This window comes from Cetorhinus maximus, chromosome 7, assembly GCF_964194155.1.
Source record: "Cetorhinus maximus chromosome 7, sCetMax3.hap1.1, whole genome shotgun sequence".
NCBI classification, from domain to species: domain Eukaryota; kingdom Metazoa; phylum Chordata; class Chondrichthyes; order Lamniformes; family Cetorhinidae; genus Cetorhinus; species Cetorhinus maximus.
Genome location: NC_135885.1, coordinates 1,746,509 through 1,768,862, shown reverse-complemented (window position 1 = coordinate 1,768,862; position 22,354 = coordinate 1,746,509). Strand labels below are relative to the sequence as shown.

The 22,354-nt window shown below is 49.5% G+C and overlaps 1 protein-coding gene across 1 annotated transcript in view; it reads right to left on the bottom strand.

The window, feature by feature from the left end:
• The window catches only part of ilk (integrin-linked kinase), an 81,151-nt gene that overhangs the window by 34,648 nt on the left and 24,149 nt on the right, over positions 1-22,354 (bottom strand). The window contains exons 3-4 of the mRNA XM_078544910.1: positions 2,615-2,780; positions 131-226 (exon numbers count right to left, since the gene is read on the bottom strand). Coding sequence (XP_078401036.1) covers positions 131-226; positions 2,615-2,780 — 262 coding nt within the window. The remainder of the gene's footprint in view (positions 1-130; positions 227-2,614; positions 2,781-22,354) is intronic.

Genomic DNA, 22,354 nt, shown 5'->3' with positions numbered 1-22,354 from the left:
GGCTTGAGGGGCCGAATGGCCTACTCATGCTCCTAATTTACATGTTCGTATGCAATGGACTTTTGATCCATGCAAAAACTGACCTCTGGTGTTTCAGAGACCGTGAATGCAGTGTTATACAAGCTCTCACCTCAGCGACCTCGTCATGACCCCAGAAACAGGCGTAGTGCAGTGGCGTGTTCCCATGTTCATTCACCGCGCTGACGTCTGCTTTACACTGGATAAGCTGCAGAGAGAAATGCAGAGGGTGATCCACCTGGGCTCCTCACAGCTCCTGAATAGCATGAGGGCAAAATGTAATGTACCATTAACTGTTAACGTGATCGACTCCCCCTGCATGTCCATCTAATACCTCGCAATCTCCCTGCATCAACGTCAGCAACAGGCATGAATAGGACATACAACCAGGGAGAGCATAAAAGCCAAACGCAATCCTCGCTTCACCCAAGACACAGGCAAGCAGATACAAACATGCACACAAATGTACATGCACGCAAACATGTACCCCATGTGTACGAGCACAAATTCGAGACTCACCGATGGCAATCAGAAGTGGGAATTCTGGCTGATTTTTTCTTCTCTTTAACTTGGGAACTTTGTGAGCCCAATTGTGACACCTCCACTCTAACCCACTGCTGAAATTGGCAAACTCAGCACTGGCTAGGGATGGAACACAAATAGCCTATCCTGTTTAACACTCTGCACCACAGGCTTCGGAGGCAAGGGGTAGTGGGGGATGGGATGGGGGAGATGGGAGCAGTGGGGGAAGAGGAGATGGGGAAACTGGGAATTGAGGAGGGGATAGAGGGGATTGAGGGGTGAGAATGGGAGGGAGGTCTCAGATCAGACTGCACTGAGTCCTCCAACAAATCCTGTTTCACAGAATCACACAGTGCAGAAGAGGCCCTTCGGCCCATCGAGTCTGCACCGACACGTTTCCTCCAGCAGAGGTTGAGATTTTTTTCTAAATTCAAGATTGCAACACTGCCCCCATTTACAGGAACTAATAAACTGCAACACCAGACTTTCTAAGCAGAACCAATCCACAATCAGCATGCAGCAACTGAAACTCAGTCCTCAAAACAGCTGACAAAAGTAGGGGAACCTCTGTCTTCAATTGTTGCTTTTTTTTAAAAAAATTATGTAAATAGCTTCAATCGACAGATGTCTGGTCATGAGAGGGAAGGCAGATGTTCCCCCTTTGAAAAGTAGATTATCCTTTGATGACAGATTCACAGCAGTAACAGGTACCTTGCCTGCCAGAGCCAGTGCTGCTCTCAACACGAAGCCCTCAGAAACCCTGGATGGTGAGAGGTAGTTGAGCTACTGTCATGTACAAATTTTCTTATATCTCAGTCTGCTACTTGCGTACAACCCATGAGAACCATCATGAGATAAAGCCACAGATTGAAGAGCAATTAATGAGTGGATGAATTGAAACTCTGCTGGCAAATGCAACAACCCACACTGAAGGTCTTCATATACTTGTGCCAACCAAGCCGAACTTACCACCCACACCTGTTCCGTAAACACCGCACATACCTATTCCAACCACATATTCCTGCCAGACCGCATATACCTGTACAGTACACACCACATATTCCATTCTGTGATGGAATCCGTGGTTTCAAGGCTTGCAAATTTTTAAGAGAGAGCCTAACTGGAACCGGAACGGAAACTTCAGCTAACTGAAATGGAAAAGGAAACTTCAGTTTTCTGGGGAAACTGACACTGGTTAATAAAGTACTGAGGGATATGGAGAGAAGGTGGGTAGGTGGGGTTGAGGGGTTTGGGGAGAAGGTGGGTGGGGTTGAGGGATATGGGGAGAAGGTGGGTTGGCAGGGGCTGAGGGATATGGAGAGAAGGTGGGTAGGTGGGGTTGAGGGGTTTGGGGAGAAGGTGGGTGGGGTTGAGGGATATGGGGAGAAGGTGGGTTGACAGGGGCTGAGGGATGTGGGGAGAGGTGTGTAGGTGTGATTGAGCGATGTGGGGAGTAGGTGGTGATTGAGTGATGTGGGGAGTAGGTGGTGATTGAGGGATATGGGGAGAAGGTGGGTAGGTGGTGATTGAGGGATATGGGGAGAAGGTGGGTAGGTGGTGATTGAGGGATATGGGGAGAAGGTGGGTAGGTGGTGATTGAGGGATATGGGGAGAAGGTGGGTAGGTGGGGTTGAGGGGTTTGGGGAGAAGGTGGGTGGGTGGAATTGAGCGATATGCCCTCTGAACAAGGGCAATTAGGGATGGGCAAAAAATGCTGGCCTAGCCAGCGACACCCATATCCCATGAACGAATAAAAAAAAGTGGGATTGAAGGATATGGGAAAAGGTGAGTAGGTGGGTTTGAGGGATATAGGGAGAAGATGGGTAGGTGGGATTGAGGGCTAGGGGGAGAAGGTTTGTAGGTGGAATTGAGGGATATGGAGAGCAGGTGGGTAGGTGACTTTGAGGGATATGAGGAGAAGGTGGTTGGGTGGGGTGGTCTGTGAAAAAGGGGTGAAAAGTCTTGTTTGATTTTAAAAGATGATAGTGTTCCACAGTATAAGGATAAGAGGATACCTGTGAGCTCTGGAAAAGCTCTTACCTTCTGTACGATACCCAGGTGCCCGCATCCTTACCTTCTGAACGATGTCCCGGTGCCCATGGCTGGCAGCAAGGTGCAGCGGTGTGTCATCACCCCGGTTCATCACATTGATCCGAGCTCCACGCATTATCAACATGTCAACAACATTGGAGCGACCCTCACGGCAAGCCCAATGCAGGGGACTGAAGCCATGGTCATCTCTGCAAAACAACAATGATCCCAGTCAGACAACAGCAGTGGAGTGGAGAATACCACATGGTATAGTGATTATTATACCAACGGAGTGGAACAAATCGCACGGTACGGTGATTAATACACAAGCGGAGTGGAGAATACCACATGGTATAGTGATTATTATACCAACGGAGTGGAACAAATCGCACGGTACGGTGATTAATACACAAGCGGAGTGGAGAATACCACATGGTATAGTGATTAATATACCAGTAGAGTAAAGCAAATCGCATGGTATAGTGCAATTTAAAAAGAGTGAGAGTTCCGGGGAGAATCGGGGCTGAAAGCGACTCGAGGACAGAGCGAGAGTTCCGGGGAGACTCTGGGTGAAAGCAGAGCGAGGACAGAGCGAGAGTTCCGGGGATACTTGGGGCTGAAAGCGGCTCGAGGACAGAGCGAGAGTTCCGGGGAGACTCTGGGTGAAAGCGACTCGAGGACAGAGCGAGAGTTCCGGGGAGACTCTGGGTGAAAGCGGAGCGAGGACAGAGCGAGAGTTCCGGGGATACTTGGGGCTGAAAGCGGCTCGAGGACAGAGCGAGAGTTCCGGGGAGACTCTGGGTGAAAGCGACTCGAGGACAGAGCGAGAGTTCCGGGGAGACTCTGGGTGAAAGCGACTCGAGGACAGGGCGAGAGTTCCGGGGAGAATCGGGGCTGAAAGCGGCTCGAGGACAGAGCGAGAGTTCCGGGGAGACTCTGGGTGAAAGCGACTCGAGGACAGGGCGAGAGTTCCGGGGAGACTCTGGGTGAAAGCGACTCGAGGACAGAGCGAGAGTTCCGGGGAGACTCGGGGCTGAAAGCGGCTCGAGGACAGAGCGAGAGTTCCGGGGAGACTCTGGGGTGAAAGCGACTCGAGGACAGAGCGAGAGTTCCGGGGAGACTCGGGGCTGAAAGCGACTCGAGGACAGGGCGAGAGTTCCGGGGAGACTCTGGGGTGAAAGCGACTCGAGGACAGAGCGAGAGTTCCGGGGAGACTCTGGGGTGAAAGCGACTCGAGGACAGAGCGAGAGTTCCGGGGAGACTCTGGGTGAAAGCGGCTCAAGGACAGAGCGAGAGTTCCAGGGAGACTCTGGGTGAAAGCGGCTCAAGGACAGAGCGAGAGTTCCGGGGAGACTCTGGGTGAAAGCGACTCGAGGACAGAGCGAGAGTTCCGGGGAGACTCTGGGGTGAAAGCGACTCGAGGACAGAGCGAGAGTTCCGGGGAGACTCTGGGTGAAAGCGGCTCAAGGACAGAGCGAGAGTTCCGGGGAGACTCTGGGTGAAAGCGACTCGAGGACAGAGCGAGAGTTCCGGGGAGACTCTGGGGTGAAAGCGACTCGAGGACAGAGCGAGAGTTCCGGGGAGACTCTGGGTGAAAGCGGCTCGAGGACAGAGCGAGAGTTCCGGGGAGACTCTGGGTGAAAGCGACTCGAGGACAGAGCGAGAGTTCCGGGGATACTTATGGCTGAAAGCGACTCGAGGACAGAGCGAGAGTTCCGGGGAGACTCTGGGTGAAAGCGACTCGAGGACAGGGCGAGAGTTCCGGGGGGACTCGGGGGTGAAAGCGGCTCGAGGACAGAGCGAGAGTTCCGGGGAGAATCGGGGCTGAAAGCGACTCGAGGACAGAGCGAGAGTTCCGGGGAGACTCTGGGTGAAAGCGACTCGAGGACAGAGCGAGAGTTCCGGGGAGACTCGGGGCTGAAAGCGGCTCGAGGACAGAGCGAGAGTTCCGGGGAGACTCTGGGTGAAAGCGACTCGAGGACAGAGCGAGAGTTCCGGGGAGACTCTGGGTGAAAGCGACTCGAGGACAGAGCGAGAGTTCCGGGGAGACTCGGGGTGAAAGCGGCTCGAGGACAGAGCGAGAGTTCCGGGGAGACTCTGGGTGAAAGCGACTCGAGGACAGAGCGAGAGTTCCGGGGAGACTCTGGGTGAAAGCGACTCGAGGACAGAGCGAGAGTTCCGGGGAGAATCGGGGCTGAAAGCGACTCGAGGACAGAGCGAGAGTTCCGGGGAGACTCTGGGTGAAAGCGACTCGAGGACAGAGCGAGAGTTCCGGGGAGAATCGGGGCTGAAAGCGACTCGAGGACAGAGTGAGAGTTCCAGGGAGACTCGGCGCTGAAAGCGGCTCGAGGACAGAGTGAGAGTTCCAGGGAGACTCGGGGTGAAAGCGACTCGAGGACAGAGCGAGAGTTCCGGGGGGACTCGGGGCTGAAAGCAGCTCGAGGACAGAGCGAGAGTTCCGGGGAGACTCTGGGTGAAAGCGACTCGAGGACAGAGCGAGAGTTCCAGGGAGACTCTGGGTGAAAGCGACTCGAGGACAGAGCGAGAGTTCCGGGGAGACTCTGGGTGAAAGCGACTCGAGGACAGAGCGAGAGTTCCGGGGAGAATCGGGGCTGAAAGCGACTCGAGGACAGAGTGAGAGTTCCGGGGAGACTCTGGGTGAAAGCGACTCGAGGACAGAGCGAGAGTTCCGGGGAGAATCGGGGCTGAAAGCGACTCGAGGACAGAGTGAGAGTTCCGGGGAGACTCTGGGGTGAAAGCGACTCGAGGACAGAGCGAGAGTTCCGGGGAGACTCTGGGTGAAAGCGACTCGAGGACAGAGTGAGAGTTCCGGGGAGACTCTGGGTGAAAGCGACTCGAGGACAGAGCGAGAGTTCCGGGGAGAATCGGGGGTGAAAGCGACTCGAGGACAGGGCGAGAGTTCCAGGGAGAATCGGGGCTGAAAGCGGCACGAGGACAGGGCGAGAGTTCCAGGGAGAATCGGGGCTGAAAGCGGCTCGAGGACAGAGCGAGAGTTCCAGGGAGACTCGGCGCTGAAAGCAGCTCGAGGACAGAGCGAGAGTTCCGGGGGGACTCGGGGGTGAAAGCGACTCGAGGACAGAGCGAGAGTTCCGGGGAGACTCTGGGTGAAAGCGACTCGAGGACAGAGCGAGAGTTCCGGGGAGACTCGGGGGTGAAAGCGACTCGAGGACAGAGCGAGAGTTCCAGGGAGACTCGGCGCTGAAAGCAGCTCGAGGACAGAGCGAGAGTTCCGGGGGGACTCGGGGGTGAAAGCGACTCGAGGACAGAGCGAGAGTTCCGGGGAGACTCTGGGTGAAAGCGGCACGAGGATGTCATGATTCAAAAAGTGACGTGACACAGGGGAGGCAGCTTATTGGTAAATAGGGTCAGGTGAGTACTTCTACTTCTCCTACTAATTAAACTGCTGCAGTCCATTAGCTTAAACAAAATAAGGTGAGGACTTTGGACTGTAGTGGGAGTGTTTGGAATAAGGCCCCTAGAGTAGTTAATATTTTTTAAAGGGAGTAACTAACAAGCTTAATCTAAAGGGAAGTCATGGCAGCAGAGCTCGCACCCGTGATATGCCCCTCCTGTGCTATGTGGGAAGTCATCGACACTTCCAGTGTCTCTGGCGACCATGTGTGAACAAAGTGTGTCCAGTTGCAGCTACTGGCTAATTGCATTTCAGAGCTGGAGTTGCTGGTGGATTCACTGTGGAGCATTTACGATGCTGAGATTATCGTGGACAGCACATTCAGTGAGGTGGTCACACCGCAGGTAAAGACTGAACAGGCAGAAAGGGGATGAGTGACCACCAGGCAGAGCAGAGGAAGGCAGGTAGTACAGGAGTCCCCTGGGGCTGTCCCCCTCTCTAACAGATATACCGTTTTGTATACTGTTGGGGGGAGATGACTTCTCAGGGAAAAGCAGTAGGAGCCAAGTCCATGGCACCACAGGTGGCTCTGCTGCACAAAAGGGGAGGAAGGAGAATGGCAGGGCTATAGTGATAGGGAATTCAATAGTAAGGGGAACAGACAGGCGTTTCTGCAGCCACAAAGCCTCCAGGATGGTATGTTGCCTCCCTGGTGCCAGGATCAAGGATGTCTCGGAGAGGCTGTGGGGCATTCTGAAGGGGGGAGGGTGAACAGCCAGTGATCGTGGTACATATTGGTACCAATGACATAGATAAAAAGGATGAGGTCCCCTGTATCCTGAGACTGTGGCCCCTGGTTCTAGACCCCCAAACCAGGGGAAACATCCTCCCTGCATCCAGTTTGTGTAGCCCTGTTAGAGTTTTATACGTTTCAATCAGATCCCCTCTTATTCTTCTAAACTCTAGCGAATACAGAACCAAAACAAAAAAAAATGCCAGAAAAACTCAGCAGGTCTGACAGCATCTGTGGAGAGGAAGACAGAGTTAACGTTTCAAGTCTGTATGACTCTTCATCAGAGAAATCCTGTGTGAGATTCCAGACGGGATATTTCAGGGTGTTAAGAGTGTAAAGTACAGGTTTCTCTGAAGTTGACTCAATGATTGAAGGGGAATGATGGCCACAAGGGATGAGAGCACCTCCTGAGGGGGGAGGGAGGGGGAGGGTGTGCAGATAGAAATTGCGAAGGAGCCTTGGAAGGCATGGGATAGGGGCATCATGAGGAGGTGGGGGGAGCGAGCACGAGGGTGCCTTGGGAGGGGATAGACAAGGGGTGAAGGCACCTCAGGTCGAGGGGGATGGGGGAACAGAGCAAGGGTGCTTCGGGACGGTTGACAGGGGTAAGTACTCCTTGGGAAGGGGGAAAAAGGCATCTCCGGAAGGAGTGGGTGAGGGAAGCTGAGCGAGGGCACCTCAGGAATAGGGAGACAAGCGTGCTTCCTGGTGGATATCTGGCTCAATTTGAATCTACAGCAAGGGCACGAGACATTCCCCTCAGGAAACACAGAACAGAACATGTAGGAAAGTTTTGAGAGAGATGCATAGAGAATAAAAAGAAGCCATAATTACAGAGAGAGGGAGGGGGAGAGACACAGAGAGAGAGAGAGAGAGAGACACAGAGAGAGAGAGAGAGACACAGAGAGAGAGAGAGAGAGAGATAAACAGAGAGATAGTGTGTGCGCGTGAACACTGAGTTGATTTGATAGATTTTGCCCAATGGAGGTGCCGTGTAGCTGGTACAAGAACCTCACCCTGAGCTCTGGGAGGTGCTGAATGAATGCCTGAACCACACTATTCTCTGGAAATACCACGTTGGCAGTATGACTCAGTGTTTGGCAGTTTGCCAGCATTGCAGGCCTCAGCAACTGTAGCCAAGGCTGTCTGAAACAGGAGGCACTGGCTGGGAGAGAGGAGGCTGCAGGGGCCAGACCTGGCTGAAACAGAGAATACAGGTGAAACCCACAGGCTTTAGACACATCAAACCTAGTCCCAACATGCTACAGCGGCAAACTCCAGCATGCAGCCTCTACCCCCCACCACCCCCCGACACCATTCCCCCACCCCCTCCCCCGAGCTGCACCACTGCACACTCCACTCCAGCACACTGTCCCACCCTGCTCTGGCATTACAACACTGCACACTGTCCCACCCTGCTCTGGCATTACAACACTGCACACTGTCCCACCCTGCTCTGGCATTACAACACTGCACACTGTCCCACCCTGCTCTGGCATTACAACACTGCACACTGTCCCACCCTGCTCTGGCATTACAACACTGCACACTGTCCCACCCTGCTCTGGCATTACAACACTGCACTGTCCCACCCTGCACTGGCATTACAACACTGCACACTGTCCCACCCTACACTGGCATTACAACACTGCACACTGTCCCACCCTGCACTGGCATTACAACACTGCACACTGTCCCACCCTGCACTGGCATTACACACTGCACACTGTCCCACCCTGCACTGGCATTACAACACTGCACACTGTCCCACCCTGCACTGGCATTACAACACTGCACACTGTCCCACCCTGCACTGGCATTACAACATTGCACACTGTCCCACCCTGCACTGGCATTACAACACTGCACACTGTCCCACCCTGCACTGGCATTACAACACTGCACACTGTCCCACCCTGCACTGGCATTACAACATTGCACACTGTCCCACCCTGCACTGGCATTACAACACTGCACACTGTCCCACCCTGCACTGGCATTACAACACTGCACACTGTCCCACCCTGCACTGGCATTACAACACTGCACACTCCACACCAGCACACTGTCCCACCCTGCTCTACCCTGCACTGGCACTGCATCATTCACACTCCACTTAAGCACAGTGCACACCCAACCCCCCACTCTCACAATGCCACCCTCCCTGCCTCCCACTGGCTAATGAGAATGAGCCCAGTCAGACAAAAAGGATGCCTTTAAATAGGACAGAGCAATTTACTGTGAAAAACAGCCCCTGTGAACTCTCATAAAACACCCAAAGAAATAACATTAAACAAGATCGACACATAATGTCTTGGATTTTTACAACAAAATAACTTGCATTTATATAGTGCCTTTAATGTAAAACATCCAAAGGCAGTTCAAAGATGCATTATCAAATAAACTATCCTGAGCCACATCCAGAGATATTAGATCTAGTGTCGAAAAGCTTTGCTAAAGAGGTAGGTTTTAAAGAATGTTAAAAGGAAGGAGACAGAGCTAGAGAGAGAGATGTAGGGACAGAATTCCAGAGCTGAGGGCCCAGGCAGTGACTACAATCAGGGATGCTTAAGAAGCCAGAATTGGAAGAATGCAGATATCTCGGAGGGTTGTAGGGCTGGAGGAGGAGGCTACAGTAATAGGAAGGAACGATGCCACAGAGGGATTTGAAAACAAGGATCAGGTATCGATGAAGTTCAGCAAGCATAGGGGTGATAGGTGAATGGGACTTGGTTTGAGTTTAGATATGGGCAGCAAAGCTTTCGATGAGCTAATGTTTATGGAGGTTTCTGACCTGCAACATATTTATCTCATATCGTCTTCACTCTCTCCTCCAAACATATTTAGTCATCCTCAATATTTTTATCCTGCGTCTCTCTCACTGCTGTAATATCACAACTTTACTCCTAGGAAAACATTCCATGGAAAGGGGGGGATTATTCTAAGCTGTTGGCAATGATTAAAAACCAAGCGGTCTTTGGCCAGCACTCTCAGAGCTCTGCAAATATCCTCTTCCTAAAATCCACATATGTGGGCAGGTCCATTAACTCCGCTACCAACTTAGGAAAAGGAATTTCACAGCAATCCCTCTCCAGGAATACTGCCAAAGATGGAAATCTCTCCCATTTCTCCACAGATATATCTCAGAGCAAGTGAGAGGGTGAGAAAGAGAGAAGGAGAGACAAAGGCAGAGAGATAAAGAGAAAGCAAGCCAGCGAGGGAAAGGGAGAGAGACAACGAGAGAAAGCGCAAGCAAGCGAGGGTGAGAAAGAGAGAGGACGAGAAAGAGAGCAATTACATGGAAGATATGACACAAAACAGGCCATTCGGCCCAACCAATCAATGCTGGTTTTTTATGCTCCACTCAAGCCTTCTCCCATCTTTCCTCATCTAAATCTATCCTCATAACCATCTAATAACTTCCCCTCAAACGGTTGTCTAGATTCCCATAAATGCATCAAAATTAACAATCGTTTGGTGGGGCAGAACTTGAATATTGCTGAACGGAGAAAGATGTTGCCGAAGTTTTTCATCTGACGCTCATAAGCACAAATGCAAGAATACCAAATTTAAACAATTCAACAACAATTCATTCTACAGAAGAAAAGGGTGCTGCTGATTGGTTAGCAAGTCGACTTGCACGGGAGAGTGTAAGAGCCAGGTGGGCACGTGCAAGGTGTGGGAGGGGAAAGCAGGAGGGAGACAGGGCATGCATGCTTGAAGGAGGGAGACACCCAACGATGCTCCCTCACTCCCTGCTGAGTGACAGTCCTGGGATGCAGCAGAGAGCAGGTGTGTGATACGGTGATGGGGGTCTGGGTGTGTGATACGGTGATGGGGGTCTGGGTGTGTGATACGGTGATGGGGGTCTGGGTGTGTGATGCGGTGATGGGGGTTTGGGTATGTGATATGGTGATGGGGGTCTGGGTGTGTGATACGGTGATGGGGGTTTGGGTGTGTGATACGGTGATGGGGGTTTGGGTGTGTGATACGGTGATGGGGGTTTGGGTGTGTGATACGGTGATGGGGGTTTGGGTGTGCGATACGGTGATGGGGGTTTGGGTGTGTGATACGGTGATGGGGGTTTGGGTGTGCGATACGGTGATGGGGGTTTGGGTGCGTGATACGGTGATGGGGGTTTGGGTGTGTGATACAGTGTTGGGGGTCTGGGTGTGTGATACGGTGATGGGGGTTTGGGTGTGTGATACGGTGATGGGGGTTTGGGTGTGTGATACGGTGATGGGGGTCTGGGTGTGTGATACGGTGATGGGGGTCTGGGTGTGTGATACGGAGATGGGGAGTTAGGTGTGCGATACGGTGATGGAGGTTTGGGAGTGTGATACTGATATGGAGGTTTGGGCATGTGATACGGTGATGAGGGTTTGGGTGTGTGATACGGTGATGGGAGTTTGGGTTTGTGATACGGTGATGGAAGTTTGCATGTGATACTGATATGGAGGTTTGGGTGTGTGATACGGTGATGGAAGTTTGCGTGTGATACTGATATGGAGGTTTGGGTGTGTGATACGGTGATGGGAGTTTGGGTGTGTGATACGGTAATGAGGGTTTGGGTGTGTGATATGGTGATGGGGGTTTGGGTGTATGATATGGTGATGGGGAGTTAGGTGTGTGATACAGTGATGGGAGTTTGGGTGTGTGATAGGGTGATGAGGGTTTGGGCGTGTGATACGGTGATGAGGGTTTGGGTGTGTGATATGGTGATGGGGAGTTAGTTGTGCGATACGGTGATGGAAGTTTCCGTGTGATATTGATATGGAGGTTTGGGTGTGTGATACAGTGATGGGAGTTTGGGTGTGTGATACGGTGATGGAGGTTTGGGTGTGATATTGATATGGAGGTTTGGGCGTGTGATACGGTGATGGGAGTTTGGGTGTGTGATACGGTGATGAGGGTTTGGGTGTGTGATATGGTGATGGGGAGTAAGGTGTGCAATACGGTGATGGAGGTTTGGGTGTGATATTGATATGGAGGTTTGGGTGTGTGATACAGTGAGGGGGGTTGAGAGTGTGAGATACCGTGATGGAGGTTTGGGTGTGATATTGATATGGAGGTTTGGGTGTGTGATACAGTGAGGGGGGATGAGAGTGTGAGATACCGTGATGGAGGTTTGTCGGGTTGAAATATGGTCTGCCTGTGATCGCATCTTCAGAACGTTTTTGTGCGAGTCATCCAGCAGACTGGGGTGACTCAGCCTCATTCGTGCCACATTTATAATCTCTGATTCTACCATAGGCTCCTTCGATAAAACAGTGACTGTGCAAAATGACAAGGAAACTAACTGCACGCTGAGGTCACACACGGCAGTTCAGGCAGACTCTGAAAGAGGAACAAGGACAGGGTCAGATCTCAGGCAGAACCTCTCCACCTGAAACAGAAAGCTGCCTTTTCTCAATGAGCTGAAAGAGCTGTATTGTATATTCAGTGCTCCTACTTTCAGTTAAATGGCTGCATAAACATGACAGGGTGGTAACCTGTATACCTGGAAGTTATCCTGGAGAATGTGATTAGCAGGATCCTGTCAGGTTCCCCCAATGATGCTCTCTCACTCCTTGCTGAGTGACAGTCCTGGGATGCAGCAGAGAGCAGGCAGGGTGCCAAGAGCACATGCTGAACATGAATTCAGTGGCAGTAACTGAGCCTGGGTAACGTGCTCTGAGCTGCGAGTCCCAGCAGCCAATGAATTCCTGACTCTGTTGCATCTTACTCAGTCTCACCAGAATATAAAACTCCCAGCAACTAAAATAAAGGATTCTACAGTCCCAAAAATTACAATATAGGAGTTCCAAGTGAATCTCATTTCAAATACAGAGATGGACAGACTGGATGTTTCCTCTAGCTGAGGTGGGCGGGGGGAGGTCTAGAACAAGGGGTCACAGTCTCAGGATACGGGGTAGACCATTTAGGACTGAGTTGAGGAGAAACTTCTTCACTCAGAGGATGATGAACCTGTGAAATTCTCTAAAGGTGGAAGGGTAGCACTGTTAATCAAGGATGGCACTGCTGCTATTGTTAGAGATAACCTTAGTTCAGGAGATCAGGATATAAAATCGGTTTGAGTGGAGATGAGGAATAGCAGGGGAAAGAAGTCACTTGTGGGAGTGGTCTACAACCCCCCCCGGCAACAGTAACCACAATGTCGGACAAAGTGTACAAAAAGAAATATTGGGTGCTTGTGATAAAAGAGCCGGCAATAATCATGGGTGATACATATAAACTGGAAAAATCACATTGGCAGTAGCAGCCTTTCAAGGTAGTTTCTTACAGCAGCCAACATGCGCTGAAGATAAAGGGAGGCCTGTAGATGTGCTGTTCTTGGATTTCCAGAAGGCATTTGATAAGGTGCCACAAGATTGGTGAAGATTTTCAGCAAGGGCAACAAGATGATGTCTGGCCACGGTAAAATTGGAGGGAAAGGGCATGCCAAGGCCAAGCCTCGCTTCTCCAGAGCCGGTCTCCAGTTCCCCGTTGGCTGTATCCACCGGCTGCTGTGCAAGGGTCACTATGCCGAGCGGGTTGGGGCCACAGCTCCCATCTACCTGGCTGCCGTCCTTGAGTACTTGACGGCCGAGATCCTCAAGCTGGCCGGCAACGCGGTCCGGGACAACAAGACATCATCCCCCACCACCTGCAACTCGCCATCCGCAGTGATGAGGAGCTCGACAAGCTGCTGGGAGGGGTCACCATAGCCCAGCGTGGGGTCCTGCCCAACATCCAGCTTGTGCTGCTGCCCAAGAAAACCAGGCACCCCAGTAAAGTTTATGTCTGAAGGGGTGAGATCAGAAAAAGATCAAAGGTTATTGTGGAAACTAAAAGCTCATGGTGTAGGGGTAACATATTAGCATGGATATAACATTGGCTGGCTGGCAGAAATCAGACAGTGCGAATAAACGAGTCTTCTTCAGATTGGCAGGATGAGACAAGTGGGCCTGGCAGAGATCTGTGCTGGGGCCTCAGCTTTTTACAAATTACTTTGTAAATACTTAGATGAGGGGAGCGAAGGCATGGTAGCTAAATTTGCAGATGACACAAAGGGAGGTAGGAAAGTGGGTTGTGAAGAGGACATGAGGAGGTTGTAGACAAATATAGATAGGTTGAGTGAGTGGGCAAAAATCTGGCAGGTGGAGTAAACAATGTGGGGAAATGTGAAGTTGTTCACTTTGGCAGGCAGAATTAAAAAAAAGAGTATTATTTAAATTTAGAACGCCTGCAGAATTCTGAAGTGCAGAGGGAGCTGGGTGTTCTAGTGCATGATTCACAAAAATTTAGTATGCAAGTGCAGCGAGTAATTTAGAAGGTGAATGGAATGGTATCCTTTATCATGAGAGGGATTCAGCATAAAAGTAAAGATGTTATGCTTCAGTTATACAGGACAATGGTGAGACTGCACCTCAAAAACTATGCGTTGTTTTGATCTCCTTATTTAAGGAAGGATGAAAATACATTGGAGACGGTTCAGAGGAGGTTTACTAGATTGATACCTGGAATGAGTGGGTTGTCTTATGAGGAAAGGTTGGACAGACTGGGCTTGTTTCCACTGGAGTTTAGAAGAGTGAGGGGTGATTTGATTGAAGTTACAAGATCCTGAATAGCCTTGACAAGGTGGACGTGGAAAAGATGTTTCCTCTTGTGGGTGAGTCCAGAACTAGGGGGCACTGTTTTAAAATTAGGGGTCACCCTTTTAGGACAGAGATGTGGAGATTTTTTTTCTCTCAGAGGGTTGTGCGACTTTGGAATTCTCTGCCTCAGAAGGTGGTGGAGGCGGGGTCATTGAGTATTTTTAAAGCGGAAGTAGATTGAGTCCCTTGTTTAAGAAGAATCTAAGGTTATCGTGGGGGGTAGATGGGAATGTGAAACTCAAAACACGAACAGATCAGCCATGATCTTATTGACGTAACAGGCTTAAGGGGCCAACTGGCCTAATTCTGCTCCTATTTCATATGTTCGAGGCAGGGAGGGCTGGGGGTTCTGGAGGGAGGGAGGTCCAGGGACTCCAGTGTGATGGGCAAGGGGAAGGGAGAGCTGGGGCTCTAGTAGGTGGGTGGCAGGGAGTGGAGGCTCTGGTGGGAGAGCGGGCGATTGGGATGGAGGGAGGGCCGGGGGCTTGGGTGGGCAGCTGGGTGGGAGGGCTGAGATGAAAGCAGAGACAGGCAATATATCACAGAGGTGGAGGCAGACAGTCTTTGAGGTCGAGCGAATTACGAGGTCGGGCAGTTCAGCTCAATTGAATGGGCCAATGGCCAGATTAGGGGGTTGGGGTCAGGTCAGGAGTTCTAAGTTTGTGCCTAGATGGGATTCTGAAGTTTGCTTTTACTGGTGAAACATCTTGCTGTTCACTATCTATCAGACTGCACTGGGTACAGATCGCCTGCTGGATAGGCCACAAACTCAGATTATTACTCAACTTCCACAGCTCTAGTTTTGGAAATGAGACTGACTTCATATACTATCTGTCAGGCTCTGCACAGCAACGTGACAGTATCACATATCAACAGCTCTGGAATTTCCTTCCTAACCCTTTAGAAAGATAAGCTGTTGAGCTGGTGACAAGAATGGAACAGGTTTGCACATGTAGACTTATGGAAACTATACTTACCTTGTTGAGCTCAGAGGTTGGGAACTTCAACTCCTGGCGGACCCCTGACTTTCTACGTGCGCACAGGTCAGGAGCAGACTGAAAATGCTCAATCATTTTCACGTTCTGTGGGCCCAGTGCGCCTGCGCAATAATGAATTATTTTTATTATTCATTCACGGAATGTGGGCGTCACTGGCTAGGCCAGCATTTGTTGCCCATCACTAATTGCCCTTGTTCAGAGGGCATTTAAGGGTCAACCACATTGCTGTGGGTCTGGAGTCACATGTAGGGCAGATGAGGTAAGGACGGCAGATTTCCTTCCTTGAAGGACATCAGTGAACCAGATGGGTTTTTGCAACAATCGGCAATGGTTTCATGGTTATCATTAGACTTTTAATTCCAGATTGTTGTTGAATTCAAATTTCACCATCTGCCGTGGTGGGATTCAAACCTGAGTCTCCAGAGCATTACCCTGGGCCTCTAGAATACTGGTCTAATAACAATAACACTATGCCACCGCCTCGCCCCGCCAAACAGTGCAGAGCACCATTGCCAACAAGTCTCTCAAGCAGGGAACAGGGAGAAACCCCAAAAAGAGGAGAGGGGTCAGGGAGAGATTCCAAAAAGGAAGTCCCAGGTAAGGAACAGAGACAAACAACAGAAACAGGTCCCAGTCAAGTTAAGGAAAAAGAGAGGAACGGAGAAAGAGGCTCCAGTTAGAGAAAGAGCTGTGGGTGCAGACTTTAAGTGAAGTGGGCTTGGGAGAAGCTCTGGTAATCTAAAGGGGCCTCAGGAGAAGCCCTGAAGATCCAAGAAAGCAGCCGAAGGTTAGTGACTCCATGCTGCAGGCTGTTGGAGCGGCGGTGTTCTTGGCGCAGACGAAGGTGTGAAGCTGTGCCTATAATTTGGTGTTTGAGTGTAGACTTGGGAATCCAGGGAAGCGGAATGTTGAGTGGCGAGCCTGAAACCCGGCGAGGTGGGCCGTCATTGAAGCCGTCCGAGTTAGAGCAATGTTTGGAGAAAATTCCAAGGCCAGATCTTCACGGGTGAAGGTTGGAAAGCCTCATGAGAGAGACGGAGTTTTAGTGAGATTGGTTGATTCACAATGTTTCTGATGTCTGGGTGGGCTGTTGAGAAATCCGTGGAATCTGTTTTGGTCTCATTTAGCGTTCATTGTGTAGTATGGTGTGTGCAACCAGTTTGCATATTAATTCATATGCATCTCATATTAACCCTGAATATTAGAGTATAAGATAGATATTGTAAATTGTTTTATCTTTCTGACCTTGTACAGTAAAGTTTATTTTTGTTTGTTCAAAACCCCATGGAATCTTGTGGCTTTCTTCACTGGGCAAGTGTCTAGAACCTCAAACTTTGTCTACTTTAAACAATACGTATTGGTCCCTAACCGAATATTATCAATTTAGGGGTCTGGCCCAGGATCATACAAGACACAGAGAGAAACACACAGGGACAGAGACCAATATAGAGGCAGAGACAGACACACAGGCTGATGCTCAAGGTTACTGCTAGAGATTGCATAAAAGGAGAGTTTTCAAGGGCCATGGGGAAAAGCAGACGAGTGGGATTAATTGGATAGCTTGATCAAAAGAGCCAGCACCAGCACAATGGGCCAATTGGCCTCCTTCTGTTCTAACAGGATCAGATACCACACGAAGACAAATCTTGTCACAATCAGGATGGGAGGAGTGCGTTGTCTGTCTCTAGTCCCACTACTCCACAGGTCAACAACATATATTTAAATGATGTTTCCAGCTAGTTATACGGCCACATATGTGATTTCCCTATTAATCTCAGAATGACCACTTAATGATCAGGTTTCTTCGATAAACAACAAAATTATCAGTTTATTACAAAAACAGTCTTGTCAAATAGAAAGACAAAGCTTATTAACATACAGTATGAAATATGAAGGTATACTAATTACTCTTTTGAATACCCTTAGTCACACACAAAAAAAAATAAAAATAGAGGAGTTCTGCCAAAGGTTAAAAGTCAACGCTTCAAAGGGTAAAGAATAGATGGAGGAGCTCTTGAAATGGAGTCCTGGTTATACTGTTAGTCTCTCAGTGCTGATCCGCAAAACAATCGATGACTCTTGCAGTTCTTTTCAAGCGGACTTGAGGGTACTCAATCCCAGTACGTAGAGCAAGTTAGGAGTAGTTTATATCCACTTTTGGCTCTGGACTGCGATATTGTTGCACTAACTCAGTACTGCTCCTCTGACAGTGCGACACACTTTCAGAACAGTGCAGCACCTAGGGAGCACTACACTGGCCGAGGTTGCTCAGCTCCGCTCTGGGGCCATGGTTGCCCATTTCTGCTCCAGGTCGCTCAGTCAGCACTATCTCATCCAGCTCCCCTTTGCTTCTTAACCCAGGGACAGGTGGTGCTGTGTGCCTTGGCACCTCGCTCAGTCCCTCAAGTTTAATAAAACCTGTGACACAGAAGGCCGTGTTATTTTTAGCGGGGGAGAGGACGGTGGATAGGAGAGGGGAGTGTTAACGGGGGCAAGGGAATGCAGCAGTGGTAAGAGGGGAGAAGGGATGGGGAGGCTACGTATTTTATAGGGTAGATTACATTCCTGTGGGACAGAGATCTGCCACTGTGTGTCTGCATTTCTTGTCACCCAATGGCCTATAGCATCCAAGCAAAGGCCTTCACATAAACCACTCCAAACATCTTTAAATGGAGAAGATTGTGGCTCTAACACAATCGCCAGAGAGTCAGCAGGAAGCAAGGCAGAGGTTCCCTCCTGGAGTAAACAGTATAATCTCAGAAAGACACCATCTGTCCAGATTTCACTCTGGTTAGAATGTGAAATTCCTGTTAATACCACCCCTCCCCCCATTATACAGAATAGAATAAACCGCATTTTCCTCTCTCCTCCTGGGAACACTGCCCCTCCTCAGCGCACTAGGGTAAGGCCAGCTTTGCATGATTCTGTATGATTTCCAATGTAGGAAAGGAAGTAATGGCAGTGGGGACAGTGACGAATCCAGAAAGTCAGTCCAAGAATGAGAGCTCAGAGTTGGGAGGAAACATGAACAGACAAGATTCAGAATGATCTTTTAGAAGTTTTAAAAACTGTGCGCAAGGTTTTGGGATGGCAAATTTCCAGCAGTTGGGCAATAGATGACAGGGACAGGATATTTTTTTTAATCGTTGAGGGGATGTGAGCATCATTAGCAAGGCCTGTATTTATTGCCCATCCATCATTGCCATGAAAAGGTGGTGGGGAAACTTCCTGTTGAACCACTGTCATCAGTTCAGTAACACAGAGCGATCATTTCGGACAGCACTTCAGGGGGTGCTCGGTTGGTGAGGGAGTGGATTCACACACAAGCTCGGAGCAGGTAACAGATTTCCTTTCCTAAAGGACAATCTGACAGCTTCATGGTCACGTTTGCTGACTCCAGATTTATGTTTCCAGATTTTATATTTTGAAACTGAATTCAAATTCTCAAACTTCCCTCGGTGGGATTTGAACTCAAATTCTCTGAATTACTAGTCCAGTAAAAAGCCACCACGGTATTACTCCTCTTACTCTTCCTAAGTCTACCTCTGTCCCCATCAAACACTCCCAGGACAGGTACAGCACGGGGTTAGTTACAGAGTAAAGCTCCCTCTACACTGTCCCCATCAACAGTCCATGTCCAAATGCAGCAAGGCTTGGACAATATCCAGGCTTGGGGTGACAAGTAGCATTCGCACCACACAAGTGTCAGACAATGACCATCTCCAACAAGAGAGAATCCAACCAACGCCCCTTGACATTCAATGGCATTACCATCACTGAATCCCCCACTATCAACATCATGGGGGTTACCATTGACCCGAAACTGAACTGGACTAGCCATAAAAATACTGTGGCTACAAAAGCAGGTTTTTTTATTCATTCATGGGATGTGGGCTTCGCTAACAGGGCGAAGGTCAGAAGCCAAGAATCCTGCGACGAATGACTCAGCTCCTGACTCCCCAAAGCCTGCCCACCATCTACAAGGCACAAGTCAGGGCTGCGATGGAATACTCCCCACTTGCCTGGATGAGTGCAGCTCCCACAACATTCAAGAAGCTTGACATTGTCCAGGACAAAGCAGCCCACTTGACTGGCACCACATCCACAAACATTCACTCCCTCCACCACCGACACACAGTAGCAGCAGTGTGTCCCATCTACAACTGCAGGAATTCACCAAGGCTCCTGAGCACCTTCCAAATCCATGGCCACTACCACCTAGAAGAGTAAGGGCAGCAGATAAATGGGAACACAACCATCTGGAAGTTCCCCTCCAAGTCATTCACCATCCTGACTTGGAAATATATCGCCGTTCCTTCACTGTCACTGGGTCAAAATCCTGCAACTCCCTCCCTAACAGCACTGTGGGTGTACCTACGCCACATGGACTGCAGCAATTCAAGAAGGCAGCTCACCACCACCTTCTCAAGGGCAACTAGGGATGGGCAATACATGCTGGCCCAGCCAGCGAAGCCCACATCCCATGAATGAATAAAGAAAACTCCCAGGACAGGTACAGCACCGGTTAGTTAAGCATCTTGTGCTAAGGAAGTTTACAACTTTGCAGTGTTGCCATTTCGACCCTGTTCTCTCTCGACCTTACACACTGCCACAGTCACCAATCCCACATAGATTCCGTCTGTGCAACAGTGCAGGAAGTTTGCAGGAGGAATGCAGGAAGAATCTTTACAGCTCTGGGCAGAACTCCAAACTCAATGTGAAATGAAATGACAGAATGGCCAAAATATGCGGAAGTGGGATTTTAAGAGAGAGCAGAATAAACACCTACTTCCTTTGGGACATGGTTTCAACTTACTGCATGCCAATCATACAATTCAGGGAGAGTTAATGAGGCCAGGGAGCACGAGAGTCTGCAAATATTGATGCCAAACCACACTGCTGAAAGCTGATGACACTGCTTTGCGCATTTTTTCCTCTTTTCCCCTGCAGGCACACATTCTGCTATTGTGCATATTGGCCAGGACTCAGTGGTGACTCACTCTCCTGAACAATGAGATTATGGCTTCATCCAATACAGAACCTCAAGCCCTAAAGTTCAGGCTGACACACCTCTGCGCATTACTAAGGAAATGCTACGCTGTTGGAAGCGTGGCACTCCAGAGCAGCGCACTGTCAGAGGGTCAGTACTGAGGGAGTGCTGCACTGTCAGAGGGTCAGTACTGAGGGAGTGCTGCACTGTCAGAGGGTCAGTACTGAGAGGGTGTTTTGGCCTCTACTACTTTCTGTGGTAGCGAATTCCACAGACTCACCACTCTCTGGGTGAAATTTCTCCTCATCTCAGTCTTAAATGGTCTACCCCATATCCTCAGACTGTGACCCCTGGTTCTGGACTCACCCACCATTGGGAACATCCTTCCTGCATCTACCCTGTCTAGTCCTGTTAGAATTTTATAGGTTTCTATGAGATCTCCAGTGAATATAATCCTAACCGACTCAATCTCTCCGCATATATCAGTCCCGCCATCCCAGGAATCAGTCTGGTAAACCTTCGCTGCATTCCCTCTATAGCAAGAACATCCTTCCTCAGATAAGGAGACCAGAACTGCACACAATATTCCAGGTGTGGTCTCACCAAGGCCCTGTATAATTGCAGCAAGACATCCCTGTTCCTGTACTCAAATCCTCTGGCTATGAAGGCCAACATACCATTTGCCTTCTTTACCGCCTGCTGCACCTGCATGCTTACCTTCAGCGACTAGTGTACCAGGACACCCAGGTCTCGTTGCACATTCCCCTCTCTCAATTTATAGCCATTCAGATAATAATCTGCCTTCCTGTTTTTGCTACCAGAGTGGTAACCTCACATTTATCCACATTATACTGCATCTGCCATGCATTTGCCCACTCACTCAGCTTGTCCAAATCACACTGAAGCATCTCTGCATCCTCCTCACAGCTCACCCTCCCACCCAGCTTTGTGTCATCTGCAAATTTGGAGGTATTACATTTAGTTCCCTCATCTAAATCATTAATATATATTGTGAATAACTGGGGTCCCAGCACCGATCCCTGCGGTACCCCACTAGTCACTGCCTGCCATTCGGAAAAAGACCCGTTTATTCCTACTCTTTGTTTCCTGTCTGCCAACCAGTTTTCAATGCATCTCAATACACTACCCCCAATCCCATGCGCTTTAATTTCTAATTAGAAATGAATTAATCTCTTATGTGGGACTTTGTCGAAAGCCTTCTGAAAGTCCAAATAAACCACATCCACTGGTTCCCCCTCATCAACTCTACTAGTTACATCCTCGAAAAATTCCAGTAGATTTGTCAAGCATGAGTTCCCTTTCGTAAATCCATGCTGATTCTGTCCGATTCTGCCACTGTTTTCCAAGTGCTCAGCTATTAAATCTTTTATAATGGACTCTAGAATTTTCCCTCACTACCGATGTCAGGCTGACTGGTCCATAATTCCCTGTTTCTCCCTACCTCCCTTTTTAAATAGTGGGGTTACATTAGCCACCCTCCAATCTGTAGGAACTGTTCCAAAGTCTACAGAATCTCAGAAGATGACCACCAATGCATCCACTATTTCTAGTTCCGTACAAATCTCATTCCACCCTGTTTATCTTACACTATCAGCATATACTTCTATTTCTTTCTCCCTCATATTAATCTAGCCCTCCCCACCCCTTACTTGCATTGAAACTGATTGCTTCATCCACTCATGTTATACCAAGCCTAAACACTTTACTGTTGCAGAGTACACTTCTCATTGAATAACAAATAATTTCTTCAAATTGCTTCAACATAATCATCAGTGACACATCAAACAATAAATGCAAACAATCCCCTGGCACTATTTGAAAACAAAGAGGGGAGTTCTTCCTGATGTCCTGGCTAAATATTTATCCAAAAATGAATATCACGAAAAGAAGATGATCTGGTCATTATCACATTGCTGTTTGCGGGAGCTCACTGTGCGCAAATTGGCTGCTGCATTTCCTACATTAGAATGG